Source organism: Sinohyriopsis cumingii, chromosome 6 (genome assembly GCF_028554795.1).
Source record: "Sinohyriopsis cumingii isolate HCF-2022 chromosome 6, ASM2855479v2, whole genome shotgun sequence".
In the NCBI taxonomy this organism is placed as follows: Eukaryota; Metazoa; Mollusca; class Bivalvia; order Unionida; family Unionidae; genus Sinohyriopsis; species Sinohyriopsis cumingii.
The window spans coordinates 46,455,117-46,482,167 of NC_142966.1; the positions used below are offsets into that span (position 1 = coordinate 46,455,117).

The 27,051-nt window shown below is 35.8% G+C and overlaps 1 protein-coding gene across 1 annotated transcript in view; it reads right to left on the bottom strand.

The window, feature by feature from the left end:
- Nucleotides 1-4,057: 4,057 nt before the first annotated feature.
- The window catches only part of LOC149796861 (protein inturned-like), a 96,803-nt gene continuing 73,809 nt past the window's right edge, over nucleotides 4,058-27,051 (bottom strand). Inside the window, exons 20-21 of the mRNA XM_089960656.1 lie at nucleotides 6,318-6,425; nucleotides 4,058-4,202 (exon numbers count right to left, since the gene is read on the bottom strand). Coding sequence (XP_089816782.1) covers nucleotides 4,058-4,202; nucleotides 6,318-6,425 — 253 coding nt within the window. The remainder of the gene's footprint in view (nucleotides 4,203-6,317; nucleotides 6,426-27,051) is intronic.

Below are 27,051 nucleotides of genomic sequence, written 5' to 3' on the forward strand. Positions count from 1 at the left end.
TCAGGTTTCGGATTTATTCTGGCCTTGTGCTGAGTAGTATTCAGGACTTTAAATTATTATGACTTGTATCTGTAATTTTTAGATTATTTTGGGATTTAATTCGCAATACCGTAGGTTCTTTTTTCTCATTTTCACTCAGTATTCAAGGAAATAAACTATTTGTTACATTTTACAAATCTTGTTGTCTTTTACTCGTTTCTGTTACTTATTTTAAGAGCATATACTCGCTACCAACTCTTATTCACACATGTATCTACAAAGTCATATATCCATTATCCCACAAGTATGCACACACACACACATATGTGCACATACACACACTCACACACACACGTGCATGCACGCAGACACATATACTTTTTAATAAAATCAAACATAAATCATGAATAACAGTTCTTACAAGCCTTTAGGATATTCTGGATCACACAAGGGCCAAAGCTCCATAAAATACATGTATTATGAAAATCCATTGATCGCCAAACTCATCTGTGACCTTGTAAACATGCATATTTCATAAAATGTATCTGACAGCAAATTAAAAAAAGGTGAATGCTAGATCGGTCACAAACCAGTGTGATTAACTACTCAAACTTTATCACAAGTTACCGTAATACAACTGTAACATGCCACTGAAATCCAGTGATCATCATGGAAGCCAAGACCTTGCTAACATTGTTGTCACAAAGATTCACAGTAAATTCATTTGATATTAAAATGTTCAAATGCTACAGTATCCACAAGCCAACAGGCTGCCCAGTTATAAAGAGCAATAACTTTAAGATATACATAACAAATGAACTAACCATCAAATATGAGCCCTTGGAAGAAAGCTTCAAAGCAAATCTACCTGAAACCTAATAAAAACAGTTGTGGGTGCCAGTGTTCACAAGATCATGCAAAGACAGATGGACAATGACTACTTCAGTTCTTGACCTTAGTAATAGGGGAATAACATTGACTACATAATGACGATATAGTGATACACAATATCATGTGAAACTTGCAACAAAATAACAACCAAAACTTAATTCATTTCGAATTACTTTATTTATTATGACAAATCTGCTTGTTAACTGAACAGATTATCATCAGCAGTGATTCGACTACATCCAATATTTCAAAGACTCAATTGAATTGGTTTTAACCATCCTAAATACTAGCACAATTCAACAGCAAATAATAAATACAATTCCTCTAAAGAAATATTACTTGGACAAAAATGTAATATTTACTATCTAGATACATGTATCAACATTTTTAAATGACTTGAAAATAATCTCATTGTTTAAAAGGCACAAATGGTGATCCCCTCAACAGATTCTATGGACTAAATGGTGCATCTGTAGCACCAAATAATAAGACTTGACTGGAATGTATCACCTTACAGGATATAATACCTACAGCAAATAATAAGACTTTACTGGAATGAATCATCTTGCAGGATATAATAACTACAGCAAATAATAAGACTTTACTGGAATGAATCATCTTGCAGGATATAATAACTACAGCAAAATATATGAAAGTTCAACTATAACTTTTCCACCTAGGAAATAAATGTTTGTAGTATAGGTAAAAATTCAAGGTGTAAATCAAAGAATGTTGAAAATATAACAAATAATTTCTAAACAAGATTCTCTTGGAATATATTTAAACTGAACTGCAAATGGACTATATTTATCATCATTAAGCATCATTATAAAAACTTATATGGCTTTGATTTAATCCAGATGATCCTAATAAATATCCTTTCTAGAATGACGAGATAAATATGAATATACATGTACAGTGTATTAGAAATATTCACATGGGAAAGAGCACTCCATCCAACACATGTATATATGGCAAAACAACTTTGTATGAAGTTATTGTTTTTAATAGTTCTTGGATCTGAAAATCTGAACATAAGATATATAAAACTAATCATTTGAACTATCATAGCTGGAAAAAACCCAACTCAGAAATATGGAGAAATTTATGCCTGTAATGTTTCTTATCATTCTAGTTTTTGGTCTTGGCATCAAACAAATTTTAAAGTGCATTATGGCAAGTTATTATTGCAACCAATTCAAAAACTTTGGCAGGAAGTGACTATTATAAAAAACAACTACATAAAGGTATGAATATTTTGCTGGCAACATGCAGGTTCTGCATACTGATACTGTATAATGATATCAAGAATGATCTGTATTGATGATCTGAAAAGCAGGGGATCAATATAAATATAATGAACATGGCAATATAAATGTATAGTAATGATATGACAACAGTATGAGCATTATATAATAAATGTGTGATGATGTAGTAACATTAAAAGGTATATTAAATAAATATAACATGATACTACCATGTCAATGCATTAAGATATACATATGACAGATTAAAGGGAATAAATATTTCATACATTAATGAAATATTAAAATTCTGAGGTCAGGATTACATCTTACTGCTCCCCTTCAGCATTAAAAATATACAAAACTGAGCTAATATGAGTCATTCCCTTGTGTTGAAACAATAAATAGTTTTTGTCTGATGTTTTATGGCACAGTAACACAAAAAGGTTATTAGGTACAGAGGCAACTGGGGTGAAGTGTCTTGCCCAAGGGTAAGTGATGGTAGCCATCTTTGGCTGACCTGATGGTAGGATTTGAATCTATGTCCTTTCAATTGTAAGCCTGGTACAGTAACCACTGACCTACCATGTCTCCTCAGTGAATAGAAAAATAAGGTACACTCATGACAATATTATTAGCATGGTTTCATAACCTTGTGGTAATTTAACTTGAACAACAGAATTATCCTAATGAACTGTGACCTATTTATTATATCCCTCTTTGTTTTCCTTCTACATTTTTAGTATTGCTTCTGCTTCTTGTTTTTTTAAATGGTATTCAGTGCTTTTCAAGTAGACTAACTGTGCTCAGAGAGCGTTCTGTAGAAAATCAAAATTAACTTGGAAGTAATGGTGCAATAAATGACCTTGTTTTAAAATCTAAAATTGAAATAAACTTTCTAAGTCCTACTTACATTTAGTGAATGAAAAACTATAAGCCTGGTGCTACTTAATATCATTTCTTTTCTTTTTTCTTCTGTTTTTTGATTAGGTTTAGATTGGAGCTTTCAATAAAATAATCTCTCAGAATAAAGAAAAGTTGAAAATATTTGAAGGAATTTTCCCTTCCTAAATTCTTTTGGCTTCAGTCATTACTCTAATTCATATTTTGAATTAACATAAGTGCCCTCAATAACATAGGAGTTTAGGTCCAATACACATTTAATAAAAATCTGAATTTTAACTTCTTTTACTTTGGTACATGCCCATTTAGACAACAGGCTCAATGAAGTTAGTGTTAAAGATTATGCCGTAAGCCATCTCATGTAACCATCAGTGTTTCTTTCATCAAAGAGGTGACAAGTGTCCAACTAGATACTGTATGCCTACATCCTTCCAACCTGCCACTCCTAACATGTCCAACAGTCCCCCTAGGCCTTGTCCTCCTCCTCACCAATGAATGGTATTGTATTCTGAATACAAGTCAATTTTCAAGTCAATTATTAGTTGAACAATCTTAAGAAGAGTGGACTTCCAATTTGCACAGGTACCTGATTTCAATGTTTGTAGTTTCAGAAAGAGAAAAATATACAGTCCTCATGATTTCAAATGAGTATTTCTTTTATATTATTACTATCTGATTCAAAGAGTTGGCAAAACATTATTTTTCTTGCATTCTACATTTTGACCTCCTTGACTCCTCACATCACTCTGCTCAATTCTGGCAGATAAGAAAAGTTACACATATACACAAATACATATAAAATAACTTGTAGATAATTTACATTAATTCAATATGCTAAAATATACTTCTTTCATGCATAACATTTAAAAATAAGTATTTTATTCATCATTTTTTTTTCTCCTGGAATTCAAAGTCCGACTCTTCAAATTTTGGATCTGATTTTTGAAATTTAGATCCTGAATTTCTATTCAGAGCATTGCATGTGACACACAACTTTATAAATAGTTAATGTTTTATTATATAGCACTGTTCCCAGACCACTAGTCAGTGCTGACTGCTTTTGTGGGAAGGGTGCTGGCTACCAGTCTGGGTATTTTAGGCACTGTAAAGTCTCTTCTGATGGTAGCATCAGTACGAGAGGACATTCTTATGCACGTCTCTGGTGTATTTAAGATAACGTTTGCACTGCAATTAAAAACAGAGAGTAAATAAAGCCAAGTTTATGCCCAAAATGCATCTAGTGAATGCTACCATTTGCAGCCTATTAAACCTCTGAAAAATTAAGACAGGAAACAGGCTACTAAAACACGCAAGAGAAAACACCTGTGTGATCTAGCATAAACAGGTTTTTTCTTCTAAGGGAATTTTTATGTGCATTTTATGTGCATTTGTCCATTTATAATGGACCATTGAAGCATTAACAATGAAATAACAACATACTGTTGTGGTGGTGATGGCAGGGTTCAGTGGGGTTAGTTGAGGTGTTTTGCCAAGTCTGGATTATTTGGAATCCAGAAAAATGAAATATGATATTCTTGATGGGTAGTGATAACAAACTTATGCTAATGGACAGAATGACACTGAATGACAGAAAGGGGGGGGGGCAGGAGTGAGTGGTCAAAAGTACTGGCTTTACCAGTCACTGCCATCTCACTTATGTCCATCTGATTCAAGTTTCAGGCTTAATCAAAGTGGGTATGTGAGAAAGCTGCCAGAAACTACCAATGGATCAGTGGTTCATACTGGGGGCTTTGTGGGTTCTTCCTCCAGGTTTACAAGCCCACCATGCATAGGCTATTCTGCACTGAGACATGGTGTTAAACCCAAAATAACGATAACTGACGACGGGCAACAGACCGTCCCTTAAGTTGTAATGGTCTATGACTAGTAGAGCCAAAACTTGATGTAACAAGAGTTATGACAAGGAATCTCAACAAAAAAGTTGGGAAAAATATTCTTTAAAATGGATAGAATTGCTGTACACAATATTTTGTAGAACTGATTCTATTAAATATTTACATTTCCTAACTTATTTTTTTTATATATCATCTTTTTGGAAAAATAACGTAAATCTTGTGGAATGTAATAATATCTGTAATATATATCATCACATTTTAAATGAAAAAATAGTCTATGTAGCCAATAATCATTTTGTAAAACATTATCATTTCCATCCTCTTCATCACTGTAATCATTGTTATTATCTTGCTGATAAAAGGCTGGTACAGACCTATATAAAAAGTATCTTATAAAACTAAACAAACAATATATAACTATTTCTGATGCCAATAGTACTTCTGTCACAAATTCTTGAAAGCAATCCAACTTCAATACATATGTAATACCATAAAAATAATAATAATAATAATAATAATAATAATAATAATAATAATAATAATAATAATATTTAGTACTATAACATTTTAAGTTATTAAAAAGAAAAAAACAGAAAATACAGAAAACATTCTCAATCTGAAAAATGTATATATGTTTGATATTCCTCAAGTGACAGATACAACTGCAAATTATTGTACATTTTTATCAAATTAATGAACACTGATCTGGAGCAATATTTACTAATATGTAGGTGAGGGGGATCAAATTAATTTTTAAAATACTTGCCTGTCACTACTGCCTTGCTTATTTTTGGGAGATACTAAGACCCATCATCTCAGAACATACTTTAAACTTCTCATTAGACAGTCTATTCTAAAAGTCAAGAAGAGAGAGAATCCAGAATCAGTCTGACTAACATGACATCAACTTACAAAAGATACTCTTGTTCTCTGACTTTAAATAGACTAAACTTAGGCCATCAAAGTGGTATAGGAGGAAGAAACTTCCAACAGTGATAGGTTAAGTATTACATTATTTAAATTAAGTTTTATCCTCACACAGACACACAAACACACAGACACACAACAAAATCTGCCTTCATAATACTCATCATTATTGCCTTACTGAATTTGCAGTTCAGAGGAAGACTGATGGCCTTAAGAGACTGTAACAAATGACTATATTCACCCCTATGGTATGGGTCTCCGCTACTGTAAGTTGGCAGAAGACCGGGCCATGTTTTTGTGCCATAACTATTGGACCCAAAGAAAATATGCCTTCACTCTGGTGTGCCAAAGACTGAATGGTAAAAGGAGGAAAAAGAGGTGTAAGGATGCCAAAACATGGCACTTAATAAAGGGGAATGATACTGATCTAATTCCTTTTCCCATTCTGATTAGTTTACAGAGACTAACTATCCTCAGAGGGAATGGTCAGTAGAATGGAGACAGGGGTTATACTGACCTCATCCCTGTCCCGGTACTGCTGATAGGACTCTTATGACCACTGACTTGAAGGCCACTGACCAGTGATTGATGACCATCACCCAGTGACCAGTCAGGTGACAATGATCTGAAGGATAAGAATCCATCAGATAAGACTGAAGCGCTTTCTCTTCTCAGGGATGTGTGACCTGGTCACCATGACCTTAACTGGGCCTCTGGCCCTCCCTCCCTCTGGAATGCTCCACTGTAGGAATAATGTACCCAAACACAAAGTGATGGAAAAGGGATGAGTGGTGAAGAGTACCACTAGCATATACTTGTGCAATAAAGTGACCCCATAGGGCACTGAAACACAGATTCCATACCCTCCTGGGATCAAGGAGTGCCTATCCTGATAGACTTCGTGAGTCTCCAAGAACATTATTTAGTACTATACTCTCCTGGGACCAAGGAGTTATGTTTCAAGTCCTGTAGGACAGGCTGGGGCAGTAGTCTTCCCTATGAATGAGAAAGAACACATACCTTCCTGGCATTAGGAAGAGAAGGATTCCATACTCTTCTGGGATTTAGGAGTATATTGTGAACAAGGGCATTTCTGTCTCCCTTTGTATGTGTGCCAACTCTCAGCCAGGTCTCAAATATCATCAAGCCATAAACAATAGAACAGACAAATTGTGCAAGACAAACATATTTGGTGAGAATTCCATGGGGCCTTCTTCTGCCCCCCAGTTCCCTACATTTTGTGATATTCCTGAAAAGAAAATATCCACTGCCAAAGCTAGTACTCTGGAAATAAATATGCAAATATTTTGTTTCAAAATTATACTGCCAAAGGAGCAAAATAAAATTATTTTAACACAAATGGCTAAAGTTGTACTGCCTAAGGAAATATTTATCAGCAACTGTACAATAAAATAATCGATTTTATCAATAATCAAAACATAATAATATTAATAATAATGAGGACTCTGTATAGTGCCTAATCTTTAGAAGCTCTATGCGCTTTACAACACATAATGATATTACAAAAAAAAATGACCATGAAATTAGAAAACAGAAAATTTGCTGAAAATATTTAAGGTAAGGAAACATTATTAGGTCTTTAAGTATGTTCTTGCAATCAAAATAGGTGAGTTTTAAGAGCACTCTTGAAAGAGATCACTGTGTCTTTGTGACTAAGTTCAGTGGGCAAATCGTTCCACATTGCTGGACCCTGGCATGCAAAAGAACGTTGCCCATATGACTTCATTTTCATAGTGGGAATAATATGAATACAAGTGTCAGAAGAGGAGGGTAAGTATCTTGCTGGTGTGTACACATGGGTGAGGTCGGACAGGGATGTCGGACTTGAGCCCACAGTGAAGCATATCACAGAGAACAAATTTTGTGTTTGATTCTGGATCAAATGGATAGCCAGTGTAGGGTACAGAGCAGTGGGGAGGTGTGCTCTGATCGTGGTACTCTAAGTATGATCTGAGCAGCTCTGTTTGAACTTTTTGAAGTTTCTGGAGCAGATATTGAGATGAACCAGACATAATTGAGTTACAGGGTACGGAGCAGCGAGGTGTGCTCGGATCATGGTCTTCTAAGGATATCCGAGCAGCTGTGTTTTGAACTTCTGGAATTTTCTGGAGTAGATATTGAGACATAACTGCATATCTGAGTATATTTGATGAAGCAGTGCTATAAATTAACTGCAATGCAGTATTTGAACACACTGCCTATGGTAATACTTCTAACTGGCATTCGATTTGTTGAACTAAAAAACAAAACATTCACGAGCACTGTGTAAAGTGCTATTAATAACTGAATTCCCACAATGATAAACAATAGGAATTACAATTAAACACCATAAAAAGGGTAGTGATACCTATAATATGCAAATATAATACACAAGTACTGCCAAAGCAAGTACTAAATGAAATTCTGGAATGCTCCACTGTAGGAATAATGTACCCAAACACCAGGTGATGGAAAGGGGATGAGTGGTGAAGAGTACCACTAGCATATACTAGTGCAATAAAGTATGGTGATCTATTAAAGAGATATTTTGCAATCAAATATTGAAATGGGAAAATGTGAATAATTTGCCCCCCATTTGAACATTACAATGAAGACAATTTTCCAAGAGTGAACAGCACACAATTTAGCATGACAAGCACCTGATGAGAAGAGGAAAAGTAGCCCACATGAACTGAAGACAGGATTGTCAGACTGGTTCTGGGTTTCTCTTTCTTCTAGATTTCTATAATGTTCTATATAATGGGAGGATTAAAGGTAATAGTGACTGGCATTGTATTATTGTAGCTATAACATATTTCCAAAAACTTAAAGGATTGTTGTATAGTAACATCATTTTAGTAATTTAACAACCAGTTTCATATGAGACATGAGTTAGTTATGAGATAATCCCCATTTCTACCCTTATTTATGTACAGTATTAACGATTACAGCACCATCACTAAATACACATGAATACATATTGTAAGTACAACAAACAGTGTGCCATTTAAAAAGTGCAATAAAAACGTTTTAAAAAAATACAAAGCAAAATCAGATCTAAAACAAATGAAAGCATTACGAGTGCACAGATTGAAAAAATAAATTACGCCAAACTGAATACATAGCCATTTTATTTTATATGGTTGATCTGGAATTTGATATGGATATTCAATCTGTAATTCTATATGACACTTCCAACTTAACTAATTTGGTGTTGCACACTGAATATTTAACATTTACAATGCTAATTTGTTTTGAATTTCATTCACATTATATTTAGAAAGCATAAAAGTGGGGTATGTAATAAATACAACACTATATTTGTCTTTTGTTCCAAGGTGGAGGACAGAACGCGCTTAATATGGCTTATACATATCTCTTGGCCAGACGTGACCTGTTCCTTCATCATATCAAACATGTTCTTTCTGCAAACTCAGAAAAAAAACATAGTTGTGTGCATACAATATAAGGATGCTTTTTGAACATGCTGTAGTATTTTGAGAAATAATTTAATGGTTTTCCTATTCTTGGTAATGGCAGTCTAATGATGGTTCAGCATCATATATATCAAACTAAAATCCATTTATGCCATAATGCTTCCATTTAAATCTGGTCATCAGTATAAAACTGACAGCCATTTATGCCATAATGCTTCCATTCAAATCTGGTTATCAGTATAAAATTGACAGCCCTTTATTCTATGATGCTTTCTGTCAAATTTGGTCATCAGTATAAAACTGATAGCCCTTTATTCTATGATGCTTTCTGTCAAATTTGGTCATCAGCATAAAATTCACAGCCATTTAATCCATAATACTTTCATTCAAATCTGGTCATCAGTATAAAACTGACAGCCATTTATGCCATAATGCTTTTATTCAAATCTGGTCATCAGTATAAAACTGACAGCAGTTTATTCTATGATGCTTTCTGTCAAATTTGGTCATCTGTATAAAACTGATAGCCCTTTATTCTATGATGCTTTCTGTCAAATTTGGTCATCAGCATAAAATTCACAGCCATTTAATCCATAATGCTTTCATTCAAATCTGGTCATCAGTATAAAACTGACAGCCATTTATGCCATAATGCTTTCATTCAAATCTGGTCATCAGTATAAAACTGACAGCCATTTATGCCATAATGCTTTCATTCAAATCTGGTCATCAGTATCAAACTGACAGACATTTAATCCATAATGCTTTCATTCAAATCTGGTCATCAGTATAAAACTGACAGCCATTTATGCCATAATGCTTTCATTCAATTCTGGTCATCAGTATTAAACTGATAGCCTTTTATGTCATGATGCTTTGTCAAATTTGGTCAACAGCATAAAATTTATAGCTCTTTATTCTATAATGCCTTCTGGCAAATTTGGTCATGAGCATAAAATTCACAGCCCTTTATTCTATAATGCTTCTGTAAAATCTGGTCATCTGTACAAAACTGATACCCCTTATGCCAAATTGCTTTCTGTCAAATCTGGTCCATTCTTTAAAAGAAATCATTTAAACATTTTTTTTTATATTAATGTTGGCAATACCTGATGACAGATTTTTGGTTGGCATCATTTGTACAAACCTGTAAGCCCTTCCTATGAGGATTCTTTCTGTCAAATTGAGTGCTTGCTGAGAAAAGTTAGGTTCTATTTTTATTCATGGCAGCTATATTTCAAGTCAAATTGACATCATTTGCATAAACCTGAAAGTCCAGTATGCTATGACACTCCTGGCATTCTCTTTAGCAGTTTTTGCGGAAAGAGTTCTTCAAAGTTTTCTCCATTTTTAGCAACAGTGGCCATATTTGATCATGGATCACCATTATTTGTAAAAAGTTTGCTCTCTGCCAAATTTTCTTGAATCTGATCCAGTGATTTCTGTGTTGGATGAAACAAATGTTGATACATGACAGTCAACAAAAAAAGTCCTGCACATTGCTTTTAAATTTTCTAAACCTGCATTACACAATACAAAATCTGATGTAAATAATTCACACCAGACATAAAAGACTCTTCGCAACTCTGCATCTATGTTTTAGTATATTCAAAGATATGTTAACTAAGCAAGATGACTATGTGTGTGTATACATACATACACACACACATATCTATATATATATATATATATATATATATATATATATATATATATATATATATATATATATATATATGCCCACATATGAAAAGAGTATTTAAGCAAAAGAAACTTAAACAATTTTGCATATATGTTTCCCCTAAATCGTTTGGAAATGAGCAAATTGGTCATAGAAATTACTGGGAAAACTTATAAACATCATTATCACAGGCAATAGTAATAGTGTCTAAAGTTGTGTATATCTACTTAAAAAATGCATGCTAACAAATACAGGAAAAAGGTGGGAAACCACATGATATTATATCACAAAAGAAACAATCTAAAATAACATTAATATAAAACCAACACATAAATGAAGTTTTTCATTTACATGAATGAAAATGAGGACAACCAACTAGGAGCAATAAAATCATTTAACTATCAAAAAAACCTACTGGTAACCATAGTTACTTAAATACTACATGTAAACATTAAGGTCACTAGATTTGATCTGCGAAATAAAACATATTCCATGTAAAGAATGGCAAGCAGCTTATGTTGGGGTATGGTGCAATCGGACTTTCAACTCTCAGTGAGAGAATAATAACCACAGATATTTACAGGTATGTCCATTTGCATTAAATCATGGTTCATACAAAACTGAATTATTAAAACTAAACTTTAAAAAAAATGTTGGTGCTCTGAATGAAACATACTGCTCAAAACATAAAATAAATGCTGGTGAGGTTTTACCCTTTATCTTGTGAAAGCAATCTTTGGATCTTAAACTAGGAAGATTTAAGTCAAACTTCTGAGTAAACTTCTCACTGAAAAACATGAACTTCTTAACCAATTAAAAAACATTTGATAGTGATGAGAAATTGGTCAAAAGTAACCTGAATGCATGTATGTACATAAAGAACTGCCACATATACTCCCTTATAAGTCGTCTAAATGCAAACTGTACAGACCCAAATCTTTCTGTCACATAATGCACCTCCAGATCTCAATCTGTGCAGTTTGTTAGGAGTGATCAGAAGATCTAACAACACAGAACCTGATCAAATGGCATATTATGTAATAGCAATCAGGGTCTTTGTTATTTGCAGCTGAATTAAACTTTTAAGCAAGTATATATGATACCTAACAATGCAAGCAAAAGCTTAGTACAACATTTCACCTTTTCTTTCTTTACAGGAGTAAATTAAGAGTTCTAAAAATACATTCATAAAAAGTGGTTGAAAAAACATTCAAGTTTAGATGATGATAAATTACAGTTAATAACAAACTGTTAATAGCCTATCAGAAAAACATTACAAGCATGTAAAACTGACAAACATGTAAAATTCCTGCTATTTATATACTGCGACATACTTCAGACATTTTGAAACTAAAACATGGAGATCTGAATATATTTCTTGTTCAGATCTTATTTCTTAATCCTACAACAATTAATATTTGGTTATCAGTCACAGGAAGTTGCTGTTATTAATAATACAAGTTTACAATTCTGAAAAATGAAATTCTATGCTACTAAACAAAAATCCCCGATTGTACAGGAAATGCCAAACACTTATGTTTCCATTCCTTTTATTGTACAGGGAAATGCCAAACACTTATGTTTCCATTCCTTTTATTGTACAGGGAAATGCCAAACACTTATATTTCCATTCCTTTTATTGTACAGGGAAATGCCAAACACTTATGTTTCCATTCCTTTTATTGTACAGGGAAATGCCAAACACTTATGTTTCCATTCCTTTTATTGTACAGGGAAATGCCAAACACTTATGTTTCCATTCCTTTTGTTGTACTTGGAAACCCCAAACACTTATCTTTCCATTCCTTATCTTATACAGGGAAACCCCAAACACATACATTTCCATTCACTGTATTGTACAGGGAAATCCCAAACACTTATGTTTCCATTTCTTGTATAGAACAGGAAACACAAACATTTACGTTTCCATTCCTTCTATTGTACAGGGAAACTCCAAATACTTATGTTTCCATTCTTGTACTGGGAAACCCCAAACACTTATGTTTTCACTCCTTTTATTGTATAGGGACATCCCACACACTTATGTTTCCATTTCTTGTATTATACAATGGACACTTTTGGTAAAAACAATGGGACACTTTTAGTAAAAACAATGGGACACTTGCCCCAATGAAAATATAAATTCTGCAAAATCTCCACCCCAAACCCAATAAATGAATTTATGGCATTTTGGATACAAAGAGATTCATATAACTAGAATCTGAATTAATGTAGCTTCCCTGATACTGGATACTTAAGACAATCTAGACAATCTGACAGCATCTGGATTGTCTGTATTTTGATTTTATGCCTAAAAATACCAGAGAGTTTCATGTACTCTTTTCATAGTGTGTGAACTTGACTTTACTACATAATTAGATATAAAATATCAGAAACATGATGATGATTTACCATCTGGAACAATCTGTAACAAACTAAAGTAAAAGCTAGTTGAAACAAGTCTTTAAGGTGCCTTTCTATGTAACAAACTAAAGTAAAAGCTAGTTGAAACAAGTCTTTAAGGTGTCTTTCTATGTAACAAACTAAAGTAAAAGCTAGCTTAAACAAGTCTTTAAGGTGTCTTTCTATGTAACAAACTAAAGTAAAAGCTAGCTTAAACAAGTCTTTAAGGTGTCTTTCTATGTAACAAACTAAAGTAAAAGCTAGCTTAAACAAGTCTTTAAGGTGTCTTTCTATGTAAGCAAGTACACTTAAGTGAATTTTGAGGCAAACAAAAATAAACTTAACTTTGTGAACACTCCTGCTGTAATTAACATAAGTGCATTATACTGAATACAAAATATAACTTAACAAGTGCTAGCTTGCTTTTTTGCAATGGAAACAAGTGTCTAGTTATTAACAATGATAAACTAATTTTTAGGGTAAAATATGTTAAAATGTAGCCAGTCATAGTACATTAGGACTATATACACTACCTTGCAAATACAGCCCTCCAAACCTTGGTTATGCAACAAACAGCTAAAATGTTGTCTGCTTGAAAAGGTGGAAGTCAGATGACAGTGGTCGCACCATAGAAATAGTGACTGTAGCCAAATCCCATCCTAATGTCAGTTAGTACAGGAGCAAAAGGAGGGATGAAACTGAAGGAAGGGCGAGCAATGGTGTGCCCATATTATGATCTGGTAAGTATTATAATTGCAGATACATATTTTACTCCAAAAACTGGTTTCTTCTTCCACTGTGTTACCCAATCATAATACATAAGGAGAATAAGTGACTGGAATAGGAAATATATTACCTTACCCAGGAGGTGATCCTATCTCCAGTCCACTAATGTACATGAAGCCTCACATACGATACTGGTTAGGTTTAGTCTATGGTTCTTCATGAATGTGGCTTGAAGAAAACTTTCCCTCCTTCAGACCCAGTGGAACTGGTGTAAACACATCACTGCAGAATTGCAACCTCCAGCTTGGATAATGTCAGTTTGGTGCAATGCTAGTGGTGACAGCTTTAATCTCAAGAGCCAATATTCCCAAAAATGTATTTGGCCTTAGGTTATTTCCATATAGGCAAAGTGGGTAAACCCATCATACCCTAAACAATAGTCCCTGGGCTGACATCTCATCTTTCCTTTTCTTGTTGGTAAGAACAAGCAAGATCTCAATCTTCTTAAAAACTCAGTTTGCTTCAGGTACCACTTCAAAGAATACATGAGTTTCAAGACAAAGGACTAACTTCCCATTAGCTGGAGCATGTTCACAGCACTAAAAGCAAAAACCACCCTTAGTGAAGTCAAACCATCATGGGAAAAGTTGATAGTCTGGATCAAATCAAAAGGTATCTATCTCATTGATCCTGCAAACTAGAATGACTAGGAAGCAGGTTTTGTATGAGTGGTGAGTCAAGAAGGTTCTATACACTAGTTAGAAAGGTGCTTTATTCACTATGTTAGAAACTACAGAAAGTTCCATTTCAAACAAAGGGCCAAAGCTGTTGGTCAGGACAATTCATTGTTCACAAGCAGATTATAGAGTTCTTGGTTCTGGCCTATATCCTCCTTTCCATGATGGTGAAACATGACTGAGAACAGAGATCCTGAAATAGTAGCCTATGAATGTTTTTCCATCCAAGCGCCAGAGTAGAAGATGCCTTTATCACACTTTGGTTGCTAAAATAAGTATGGGTTATAAACAGGTAACCTATTTGAAGAAGAAACCCAATGCTCAACGTTCAAAAAGAAACATTGTTTGATAAAACGGTGAGAAGGTGATTATCATTGAAAAGTAACCCCCTAATCAAAACACGTGTTTCATGAAACATGAATTTAAAGACCCAGTAAACAAATCTATCTTATAACACGTCTTCTATAGAAACAATACTTCAAAACTTAGTTGTCATGAAATTATGACAGAGATTGTTTCATAATACACTTTATTTCTTCTGTGTTCTCTGGATATACTGTCTGACCTAAGGTAATTTGCAATTAAGTCCAGGGATGTAATTTTAATAGTCTGTTCTATATTCAAAGCAGAATTTAAGGTGTATGGTTTCCAAAACACACATGAAATTAAAGCTTCCCAAATGAAATATTACATCGATATATATTTATCATGTTCTGAAGAATTAAAAAAAAAAATATCATTCAGCTTGAAATTATTTGAAATCGGTTTTGCATACTGACATCATCCTTTCATGTTTTGCACACAAAAAACACTTTTACTCTGAAAGTAAATGCAATTCCAACAAGCTGTACAGGAAAAGTGTCCATAAACAAGAGCCTCCAGAAGGGACTGACAATCTACTGATCAAAAAGAATGTCCAGGAATCCAAGCGCAGATCATTTCTTCTTTCTAACTGCTGAGTACTGAAACTATCATTGATATTCAGGACGGCCCCCATGATGGCCATATTAGATGAAAGATCATCTCCATTTTCATTTAGGACCCACTGGACACCATAAGAAGTCTTTTGATGAAAACCCTATGTTCATATGGCCTTAAGAGGTGTAGACAAAAATAAATTTTCAAGTTAATTACCATGGTGGTCTTACTGGAGGACCATATCAAGTCACCTAGTGAAAGTCTCATCTGATATGACCTTCAGTTCAGAAAGAATAGTGATGAAAATATTTTCAAAATGGTTGTAATGACATCCATAATGGATTTCAGATTACAACCATTTTCTAGCAGGATCAACTAGACAGCATAAAAAGTCTTTTAGTGAAAACCAAATGCTGACAGAACTAGCAAATCAGGAGGTGTAAGACTATTTAGACCCTGGGATGAATGTGTTTGTGTAGAGTTTCATGGTATACCTATAAGTAGTTTAGGAGTAGTGATACCATAATGAGATATCTGAATCACTTTGGACTACAATCACTAGGGCTAAATTCTAAACCTGATTTGGGGACTCCTGCAAGTGGCTTCAGATTCCATACAATGCAAGGAAAGGCATTTCTAAAAATAAATCTGTTTTCAGAGTACATCAATAACAGTTAAAATCCTAAAATAAAGTTTAAAATCGAAACTTTTCAAAGATGTCATATTTTCATAGAATATACCGTGAAGTCACCAATTTTCATGCATTTTGAGATTCCTATAAACCAAGCAGTGAAGGACACAACAATAATACCATCTGTGGAACAAACGGACTCCGTCCCCAATTTACAAATGTACTGACAAAAATAATGCCACTTGTTGCCAAACAATGAAAAATTGATGCCCTTAAAAAATGAATTCACAGTATACAGATCAAGGGAAATTATATAATACACAACTCTTTCAAATACTAGTAGTTTCTGCAAATGAAAATAATGACACGGAAGATTTTGGTGCCAACTTGGCTGAACATTTTGCAAGCTCGAAATATATTTCCAAGTCAGCGCACAAAAACAAGTAACATTTCAGGATTATGTTTGCATTTCTACCAATATACAGTATAGCAGGTATTTTTCACAGACATAAATTTTAGCAATTTCATTAAAAAGGGCATATTTTAAATTTTGCCAAGTTCATTATTAGCAAAGATTTAGATGTGTTTTAATATTTCAAGTGATATATTTTGATCTGATTTTGTGATCTCATTATCAGACCACTTAATCAATAAACTTTTTCACTTTAAAAACAATACTTCAAAATGGTAGCTAAAAGTTAAATTCCAGCCAATACTGAAAACAATCAAAATGCCAGCACACATACATCATTCAAAACTAAAGTGATCAATTTAAAAAACAAGCTTGCATGAAAAGGGATGAACTGAAATGACATCTACACCTGAAACCATCATTCCTGATGGGTGAAAATGACTGAGGTATGTAACATGGCCTGGATTACATCCAAACACAAGCTGTAGACAAGACTAGGACAATCCAAATGTCTGGGAGAATGCCATTTCAACCATACTTTGCTGTATACCATCTTGAAAACAAACATACATTTCTTGCAGACCAGGAAAAAGGCGCCTGAAACAGAGATATTATTTAAGCTTCAGAAAAATAATCAGAATATTAAAAAAAAAGAAACAGAAATTTCAGTCAACTAACAGAATCCCCTCTATATCATCTATTTCACAGTAACTGAATCCCCTCTAAATCATCCATTTCATGCTAAATATAGCCCTCATAACGATCATAAAACCCATCACTATAACATGATTCCAGATATGATGCAGCATTACTATGGACCTAGTTACCCAGTCACAAAAAATTTATAAATTGTTAATGTTATGGGATATTTTCAACAGAAATTTGAACATAGCAGCTCTAGACTTTACATGGATAGCATTGCCAGAACATATTTTTACAATCAGACTTTGACGCTAATTAGCACTATTGTATCCAATGTCAAATACTGTACTCCGAACTGGTCACAGCACAACTTACATTAATCATGTCTCTAATGAGCCACTATAACTGTAATCAGCCAATATCAGTTACATGGTAACAGTATATGGGGCTGCCAAATTGACATTAATCCAGCAGTTACATGGTAACAGTATATGGGGCTGCCAAATTGGCATTAATCCAGCAGTGACATGGTAACAGTATACGGGGCTGCCAAATTGGCATCAATCCAGCAGTTACATGGTAACAGTATAAGGGGCTGCCAAATTGGCATTAATCCAGCAGAACAGTGACTTAATGTCTGCAAACACATCTTGCAGATTATGCAGGTACAATCTGGACATGCCAGTACTAATTCTTTCAGTGATTTGATGCTGTCCAAGTGTCAGGATACAATGGTCAATAGTATGCTTTTATCCCATATGTCATACAAAACTAGTGACTGAGTGCTTCAATGCAGCCCAGAAGGTATTATGCAATCATGATATAAAAAGCAATGGAACTGACAGATGGTCATTTGTTAAAAGTGATGTGGCTAGAAAGTCTGGACATTTAGCCTTTATAGATTATGCAGTGGAGAAACATCACAGACTTTATGAAGAAATAAGAATCATCAGTCTCAATCAGCATTATATGTTATCATACAGGGTGTTATTCTGTGTGTGATATACCTGTACAGGTAAGCCTGTATGGAAGCCAATGTGTTTTTCTGTGTGTGATATACCTGTACAGGTAAGCCTGTATGGAAGCCAGGGTGTTTTTCTGTGTGTGACATACCTGTACAGGTAAGCCTGTATGGAAGCCAGGGTGTTATTCGGTGTGATACACCTGTACAGGTAAGCTTGTATGGAAGCCAGGGTGTTATTTTGTGTATGATATACCTGTACATGTAAGCCTGTATGGAAGCCAGGGTGTTATTGTGTTATTATATGTGTGATATACATGTAGTTAGCCTGTATGGAAGCCAGGTGTTATTGTGTGTGTAATATACCTGTACAGGTAAGCCTGTATGGAAGCCAGGGTGTTATTTTGTGTATGATATACCTGTACATGTAAGCCTGTATGGAAGCCAGGGTGTTATTCTGTGTGTGGTATACCTGTACAGGTTAGCTGGTATGGAAGCCAAGGTGTTATTCTGTGTGATATACCTGTAGTTAGTCTGTATGGAAGCCAGGGTGTTATTCTGTGTGTGATATACCTGTGCAGGTAAGCCTGTATGGAAGCTAGGGTGTTATTCTGTGTATGATATACCTGTACAGGTAAGCCTGTATGGGAGCCAGGGTGTTATTCTGTGTGTGATATACCTGTACAGGTAAGCCTGTATGGAAGCCAAGGTGTTATTCTGTGAGCAATATAACCGTACAGTTAAGCCTGTATGGAAGCCAGGGTCTTATTCTGTGTGTGATATACCTGTAGTTAGCCAGTATGGAAGCCAGGGTGTTATTCTGTGTGTGATATACCTGTACAGGTTAGCTGGTATGGAAGAGAGGTACACATATTGTGCTGAGTGAACAGTGCTTATTCTTTTGGATTAATACTTTTTGTAAACAAATGTGCTTGTTTTTGAAATCACTGGATTTCAAATGGATTACATGCATACATATAAGTTTGTTATTTCTGTTATTCTGTACTTTGGAATTGTTAAAACTGTGCTACACATGGTTTGTTGTCATTTAGTCACTTATCAGCATATGTAAATGGTCTCTTGAACTGCAGACAAGATATGTAATTGACAAATATGACTTGACAATACTCAATGCTGTTTTACAGATACATAATTAAATATTTTATTTATTGTAATATGTGTTTAAAAGTGTTAAATATGTCATTTGAGCATGTAATTAAAAAAGAATTGTTTTTACCACCAAGAAAGTTGGCCTCAAAATGCAACCAGAATTTAATCATACCATTTTCATCAACTTAAATCACTTGATGGCTATGTGAAAAAAAATTGACAAGTATATTTGTTAAAGGCAGGTGTTTCATCGTTGTTTTAATTGTAATCACATAAGCTGATCTATCAATAGTATGATTAAAGAAAACTTGAAGCTTAGTGTATTTCCTTTCTGAAATATTATTATTTGACAATATTAAATGTACAAATAACAGGAAGTGAAAAAACAGTTGATTTATAAAGTAATATTATTACTACATGTATATCCTTCTCATTTTACCATTATTCAGTAAACACCATATATACTCATATATAAACTGCATAATTTAAGAACAAAATGAAAGCCTGGATGAAGGGTTTGTGTAGAGTTTCATTGCATACCTAAAGTAGTTTAGGAGTAGTAATACTACAAGGACATATTTGAATCTCTTCTGGACGATGACCAGTCGAGTTCGGTTTATCCATGGGACAATGTCTAAACTTGTAAGTTTTAAAGTTTTCCTGTTGACTACCAGAATATGATGTAATTGCACATTGCTAACAACGAGATCACATGCCTAACCTGAACACCTAGGACTTCTGGTACTAAAACCCCAAGTGAAGATGAATATCCATTCAGATTATTTTAATATAGCTGGTCTTATGGGTCAACTTACAGGTGGGTCAGACACTTTTTAATGTTTTCTTATCAGTTTGGAGTTGTTGGCTTATAAGTGAACACAATAATATTCAAGTATATATGGTAATATATTTAACATTCACTGACCCCAAGTAGCATGATATAATCATTGGAGAATAACATATAAGAGAACAAAGACTATTGTGCAACAAAACTGTAATTCATCAAAGGCAGCTAAGGGAGACAACCTTCTTTGGTGCAAGCAATCGATATTCAAAACTGGCTAGATTCTACCAAAACACATAACTTGCAAGCTATAAACAATCTTCTAAAGTGTCTCCTATGATTATTTTGTCATATTGTTATGCCCATGCCCAGCCATTATTAAATCTACTGGGTAAGAAAGGTTTTTATTATGCATAATTTGGCAAATTAGATTGATGGTGGTAAAAAATGTTTTATGATTTTAATTTTTAAGGGTATAAATTAATTCTGTAATTTTGCACAAAAAATTAGTTTTCATTGTTACTTGAATAAGTAAAAATATTTCATATAAAAATGGCTTTAGGGAAAATACAATCTATGTTAGATATTTGAATTTCTGGTTTCTGGAAACCACAAAATTCACCAAAATTTTCTACTCCATATTTTTACAACAGTATGCCTTATCCTTCAGGATCTAACTGAGTAAAATGAACTGTCTCTACATGCACTTTGCACCAATCAGCAAAATGATGCTCTCACTCTATCAGTCATATGAATGATTCAAGAATTTAAAAAACTCTCTCCAGCTGGGACATAAAGCAGGTTTTACAAGTCCATATTAGGCAAACAAGAGTCATTTGAAGTGATCGGTGCTCTACTGTACGAAAAGGCTTTTCCAGGAATTCAAGACAATATTTTTCTTTTAAGTGTCAATTGCTGAAACCATCTCTGATATTTTCTCAGTAATAACAAAATTGTCAAATCAGCTGCTGTGGTACACATATCAGATGTCAACTTGGCAAAATTGTTATTTATGACAAAGTCTTGTGGTAACAATCCCATCTCATAATAATCTTTCATTCAGTTAGAGTAGTGACAACAATATATATAAGATTCATTGTGGCTGCTATATTGGATGTATGACTGACACCAGTTTCATTTAGGACCCCTGTATTAATGATTATTCATTCTGAGAGTGGTCACACATAACAAGAAAGTTTTTAAGACAATCATCTTAGCAGGACAAATAAACTATCATACGAAGTCTAGTTGAGAAAACTCAGCCATCCATTTGGAGAGGAGATGAGATAATATTTTCAAAATATGACTTTCCATTCATAAGGAGCAGCAATAACAAGATTTTCAAGATGGCTACTGTGGCAGTCATATTGGAAATCAGATCAGTACCATTTTCATTTTAAGACCAAATAGGCATGATAAAGGGGGTGCTCACCAATTATTATGTACTTTTGAGAGAATGACTTATGTACGGTGAAGTTGTTTGCATTTAAAACATGCACATTGGAGAGAATGTTGGCATGCCTCTATGCTACATTAATGTAGCAGCAGAGGGGGCGAATCCGACATTTTGTCCAATCGTCATTTGGCTTAATTAGTACTTTCTGCACTCAACGATCTAGTGTCGTCAGCGCCTGGTAAAAAAAAAACGACGTCGTCGTCGTTGTCATCGTCGAGGGGCCAAATCGACAATTGTCCGGAATGTCATTTGGTTTAATTAATACCTTCTGCGCGCCGATCCCAGCGTCGTCAGCGTCCGGTAAGCACATCGACGACCGCGTCGATGTCATCGCCCCCTCTGCTGCTATGATCTTACAAACAGAGTGATCACTAACTCCTCCTCTTGTAGGTCAATTAGGTTATTTGACTGATCGGTAATTCTAAAATTAATTCTCGTTAAAAACCGATCATGGCATCGCATATAGACCGGATTAATCGGACTCTCAATGATCAAAAATCCCGGAGGGGCTGTTGGTGAAAACGAATAAAGGATATACCCCTGTTGAGCTTGATTTGATTGCTTGGTATCCACCTGGTAACTCCCTTCGATAACATCGCACACTAGATTAATCGCTATCACCGATGCAATATTTACGTTGTATGGAGCAATATGCCTACCACCATCTCCGTTATCGTATCTGAGGATAGTTGATGGGGGGGCGTCCGCGGGTGGATTCTTAGGCCATCCTAGTATGGTTCTTATTGAACTGTTATAAATATCAACCATATACCCCGGTGTGCTTATTTCAATCGTCGACGATAACGTCGGTTCATGAACCGTAATAGCGATTTTTGATTCTTTTCCTGTGATCGATTTTATCCTGCGTTGAAATTCTTTATTGATTTGCTCTATTTGGTATGACCCAGTTGGTATTGTAACCTCCTCCCAGTTTGGGGTCCCATCGGGTTTATTTGTCCGTGCAAAAACCAGCGAGTTATTAGGTTGTTGTCCGTTAAATGCGTCCGCTCGAATATTAGGCCAACTGTGATATATTCGCAATTTTGCCAGCGCTATTTCCTTCACTGGAACCGGCGACGGGAAGTTCACACTGAATTCGGGTTTCGTTGATGTTATCGATATCATATTTGTTTGTACCGGAGTGGTGTTCTCCGCGATCCGTTGAAGCAACTGAAACCCTTCGGGGTTCAGCGACATTATTATTATTCGTTGTCTTTAGTGTCTAATTTCAGCAACCAGGTGGTTCCGGCTTCCAGTTAAAAATCCTCGATTTTTGACATCGCGGAGCTATACAACTGGACCATCGTGGAGAATTCAACATCGGATACGAACAAATTATCAATCGATAACGAGATCAACCCGGATAATTTCGAGTATGCGTCGGATACTATTTGATGTTTTACTGTATACTCGTTGAGTTTTTTCTGAAAACACGATGATATCTTTCTAGTGATTGCGTTGGCGACTCCAGCAACTGTTGTCATCGCGGAGACAGCGATTGGAACAGCGATCGGGGCTATCGTGGTCACCGTGGATAAAATAACACCGGTGCCAGCTACTATACCCGACACCGAGTACACGACCGCGTCGATGGCGGTTATTTTACGACGGTATTTTTTTATTTTTGCACGGTATTGTTCGGAAAGCGTTTTTAAGTTCGCGGAGAATTCTTTTGCGGTATCGAATCGATATTGATGTGACGTCGGTGATACCTCTGATTCAATTACCTTGGTGGTCATTTTTATTTTAAAAGAGCTAGTGTTTTTAATTACTTAGATCCACTACAAATTCCGCATACCATGTGATGTTTGCCCTAAATAGACTGCTATCAACGGCTTTAATTATAAACCGTTCGATTGTATCCTTGTCGATGATTGTTGATATTGTATTGTTAAACCCGGATGAACTCGGCGATGATATACTGAACTGCATCGCCGAAATCAATGTCAATCGATAAATACCCTTAACAATTGCGGTGACATCTATTGCATTACGCGTAGGAGTCCAATCGAATGATCCGTATTGAACCGTGTATACGCCACTGCCGATGATCCCATGAGGTGTTTTCATTTTTTCGAGTTGCTCTGTCATTCTAGGTAGTCTGTCCTTAATCGCTTCAACATCAGTTTTGATTGTTTTTATTTCCCCTCCATACGCGTCTACATTTTTTTTGTTCGCTTCAATATTAGTTTCGAGTTGCTCTGTTATTCTCGGTAGTCCGTCTTTAATCGCTTCAACATCAGTTTTGATTATTTCTATTCTCCGCAAATTCGCGTCTATATTATTCTTGTTCGTTGCAACATTAGTTTTGATTGTTTCTATTTCCCGTGTATTCTCGGTCATACTTTTTTTGTTCGCTGCAACATCAAGTTTGATTGTTCCTATTTCATATGTATGCACGTCTATACCTTTTTTGTTCGCTGCAACATCAGTTTTGATTAATCCTATTCCCCGCCAATACGTGTCTACATTTTTTTTGTTCGCTTCAATATCGGTTTTGATTGTTCCTATTTCCTGTGTATGCGCGTCCACACCCTTTTTGTTCGCTTCAACATCAGTTTTGATTGTTCCTATTTCCTGTGTATGCGCGTCTACACTCTTTTTGTTCGCTTCAATATCAGTTTTGATTATTCCTATTTCTTGTGTATGCGTGTCCATATTATTTATGATCGTTGTAACATCAGTTTTGATTGTTTCTATTTTCCGTCCATGCGAGTCTACATTATTTATGATCGTTGCAACATTAGCGCCAATTATTTCTATTTCCCGTTCATGCGCGTCTACACTCCCTTTGTTCGTTGCAACATCAGTTTTGATTGTTTCTATTTCCTGTCTATACGCAGTGATATCATTTATAGTTGTTGTAATCTCATCCGGTCTGGTATTTTTTTTACCAAAGAATTTATCAAAGTTGTCATCGATCCTGTTAACATTTTTCCGTAACGAGATAAATTGACCCGACAGCGTTGCAAAATCCAAAATAGCACCCATTATTGCTGAAAGATTTGGTTCGGTTACCGCCGGGGTCCCGAAAAAACTAGCGGTAGTGAGTTGTATATCGGTGATAGATTTTTTCACCTCGGTGGCAGATTTTTTCACCTGCGCGTCAAGTTCGGTCACCGATCTATCCAACCTTATAAAACCGTCTTTGACTAATGTTACCGCCGATATATGTTCACCCGGTTTGAGTCGTCCGTCGCCGGTATACAGCGCGATAGTACCCTCGGCGGCGTCACGCTGTCGTGTTAAAACGTCATTCAGCGACACATTACCGGATTTCAATTTACCCTGGCGGTCTTGAAATACAACTATTTCGCCTGGGTCAACACTGGTTAAATTCAACGTATCAGCGATTTCATCCTCGATTAGTTTTTTTATGTCATCGGTGGCGGGCGTTTCCGTGGATCCTTACAGCACCGAAACCGGTCGCCCCCAGATATCAATCATTATTATTGTAAAAAAAACAGCGTTTCTAATTAACCCGCCTGGCCTCTACGACCCCACTAGTGTATTCGTTTACAACCACATGAGGTGGTTTCCGCGATGATGAAATCGCCGCGAGTACGTTCAATACCTCACGGCCGCATATCGGTGGGTCACTTAACTGCTGTGTTGGCAGCGTGGAATAAAAAACCCGGGCTGAACACGCCCGGATATACCGCATAAACTCGTTCGGCGGGGCTAACCCGTATGAATCAAAATAGACGATCGCGCGCGGATCAATCGCGTACGCAACCCAATGAGTTCCCGCTCCGGAGGACCCATCGAGGTTAATTATGCCGGTTTCAATATTTCTTGGTGCCGCCGGTAATTGATCCCTCATAAAAACACCTCTGAAGTTTTTTATCGCTAGCGCGTTTGCGGCGTCTATTAAATCAAAATTAGACATGGGAGTCATAGACTCCCGAGTCAATAAACGGTCCCCGGTAGTCTTAGACCCTTTCCCGAGTACCATGAATACGGGGTTCCCGGTAGTCTTAGACCCTTTCCGGCCACGGGTCGTTTTTTTTTGTAGCCTTTCCCGGTTGCCTTCTTCAATGCCATTCCCGCCGCGGTACCAACGGCTCCTAACGCCGCCGCCTTAGCCACTGCTGGTGCGGCCGCGGCAATCAACGCTGGAATCGCGGCTAACAGCGGAAATATCCCACCGGTCTTTTCCATGTTTTTAATTGCTGCGGCTGAAAAATCTATTTGAACACCCTTTTTATTCTTCATCGCATCATTGAAATGTTTTATTTGACGCGCCGTCAACGATATCTTATGATTACCACCTGCCATCTGTGACGGCTTCAGCGTTATTGTGGTTCCGCATTGTTTAGCCGACTTTGATCGTAATTTCTTGACTTGACCATCAGTCAACTCTACACTGACGACACTATACGACATTTATTGTAAACGCGTTTGTGCTTTCAATTACATGTTTTCCACTGGCGCATCAACGATTCTCATTCGTCCACCAACACCTTCCAACAGCATTGATTTATCGCTGAGAATGACAGCAATAGCTCTATAATCAGCAATAACACCGCGAGTTACATTAGCTCGGAAGTGTATATCAACGACGGATTGTCTCGTTAAATCAAGATGTTCCAGCGAAAAGTAATAGATCGGATATAGTTCTCTGAAATCATATTGTGATATTTGCAAACCAGTGTCGACGTTTTGATCACGACTCATATACGACAGCAACCGATGGTACACGCGTGCAATATGGTTTTGACCGTAATTAAGCTGTATATCCTCGGATGGTTCCTGCTGACCGTTTATTCTCAGCGAGACGTCAGTAACGCCTAATCGATCAAATATCATATGGCTGGATAATTGATTATCAACTCTCGTCATATCCTGCAACGCGACAAATATATGACGTGGAGCCGAAATGCCTTGTTGTGATGCCAGGTTCCATGTGAATATACCATTGATATTTGATTGCTTAGTATCTGTTGTTGTTGTTAGCCAACTTAGTAATGATTTTCCTCCCTGCTCCATAAAGGATAGCAATCGTGCCTCTGTGGTAATGGATGGAGTTATTACTGGCATCCACAATAATATTTTAGTTAAAACGACTTTACCAGGGTCATTATTTGGATTTGCAAGATCCGCTGGAATTCTCCAAATTGCATTTCTATCATCACCTTTTCGCACAAGCACCACGGTATGCTTTGCTCCGTAGATAACTTTTCGCACGTTCCTACAAAATCCAAATATATGATGCAGTGGAATCGCGCATGAGAAAGATCTACGCGGTCCTGTTAACATTGATATGCGTGTTGCAGCTCCGAGGTTGAAATTAGGATCGCTGTTTATAATCATATTCTCAACATCAGCGTCATTGTTATTAGCATTATTTCTT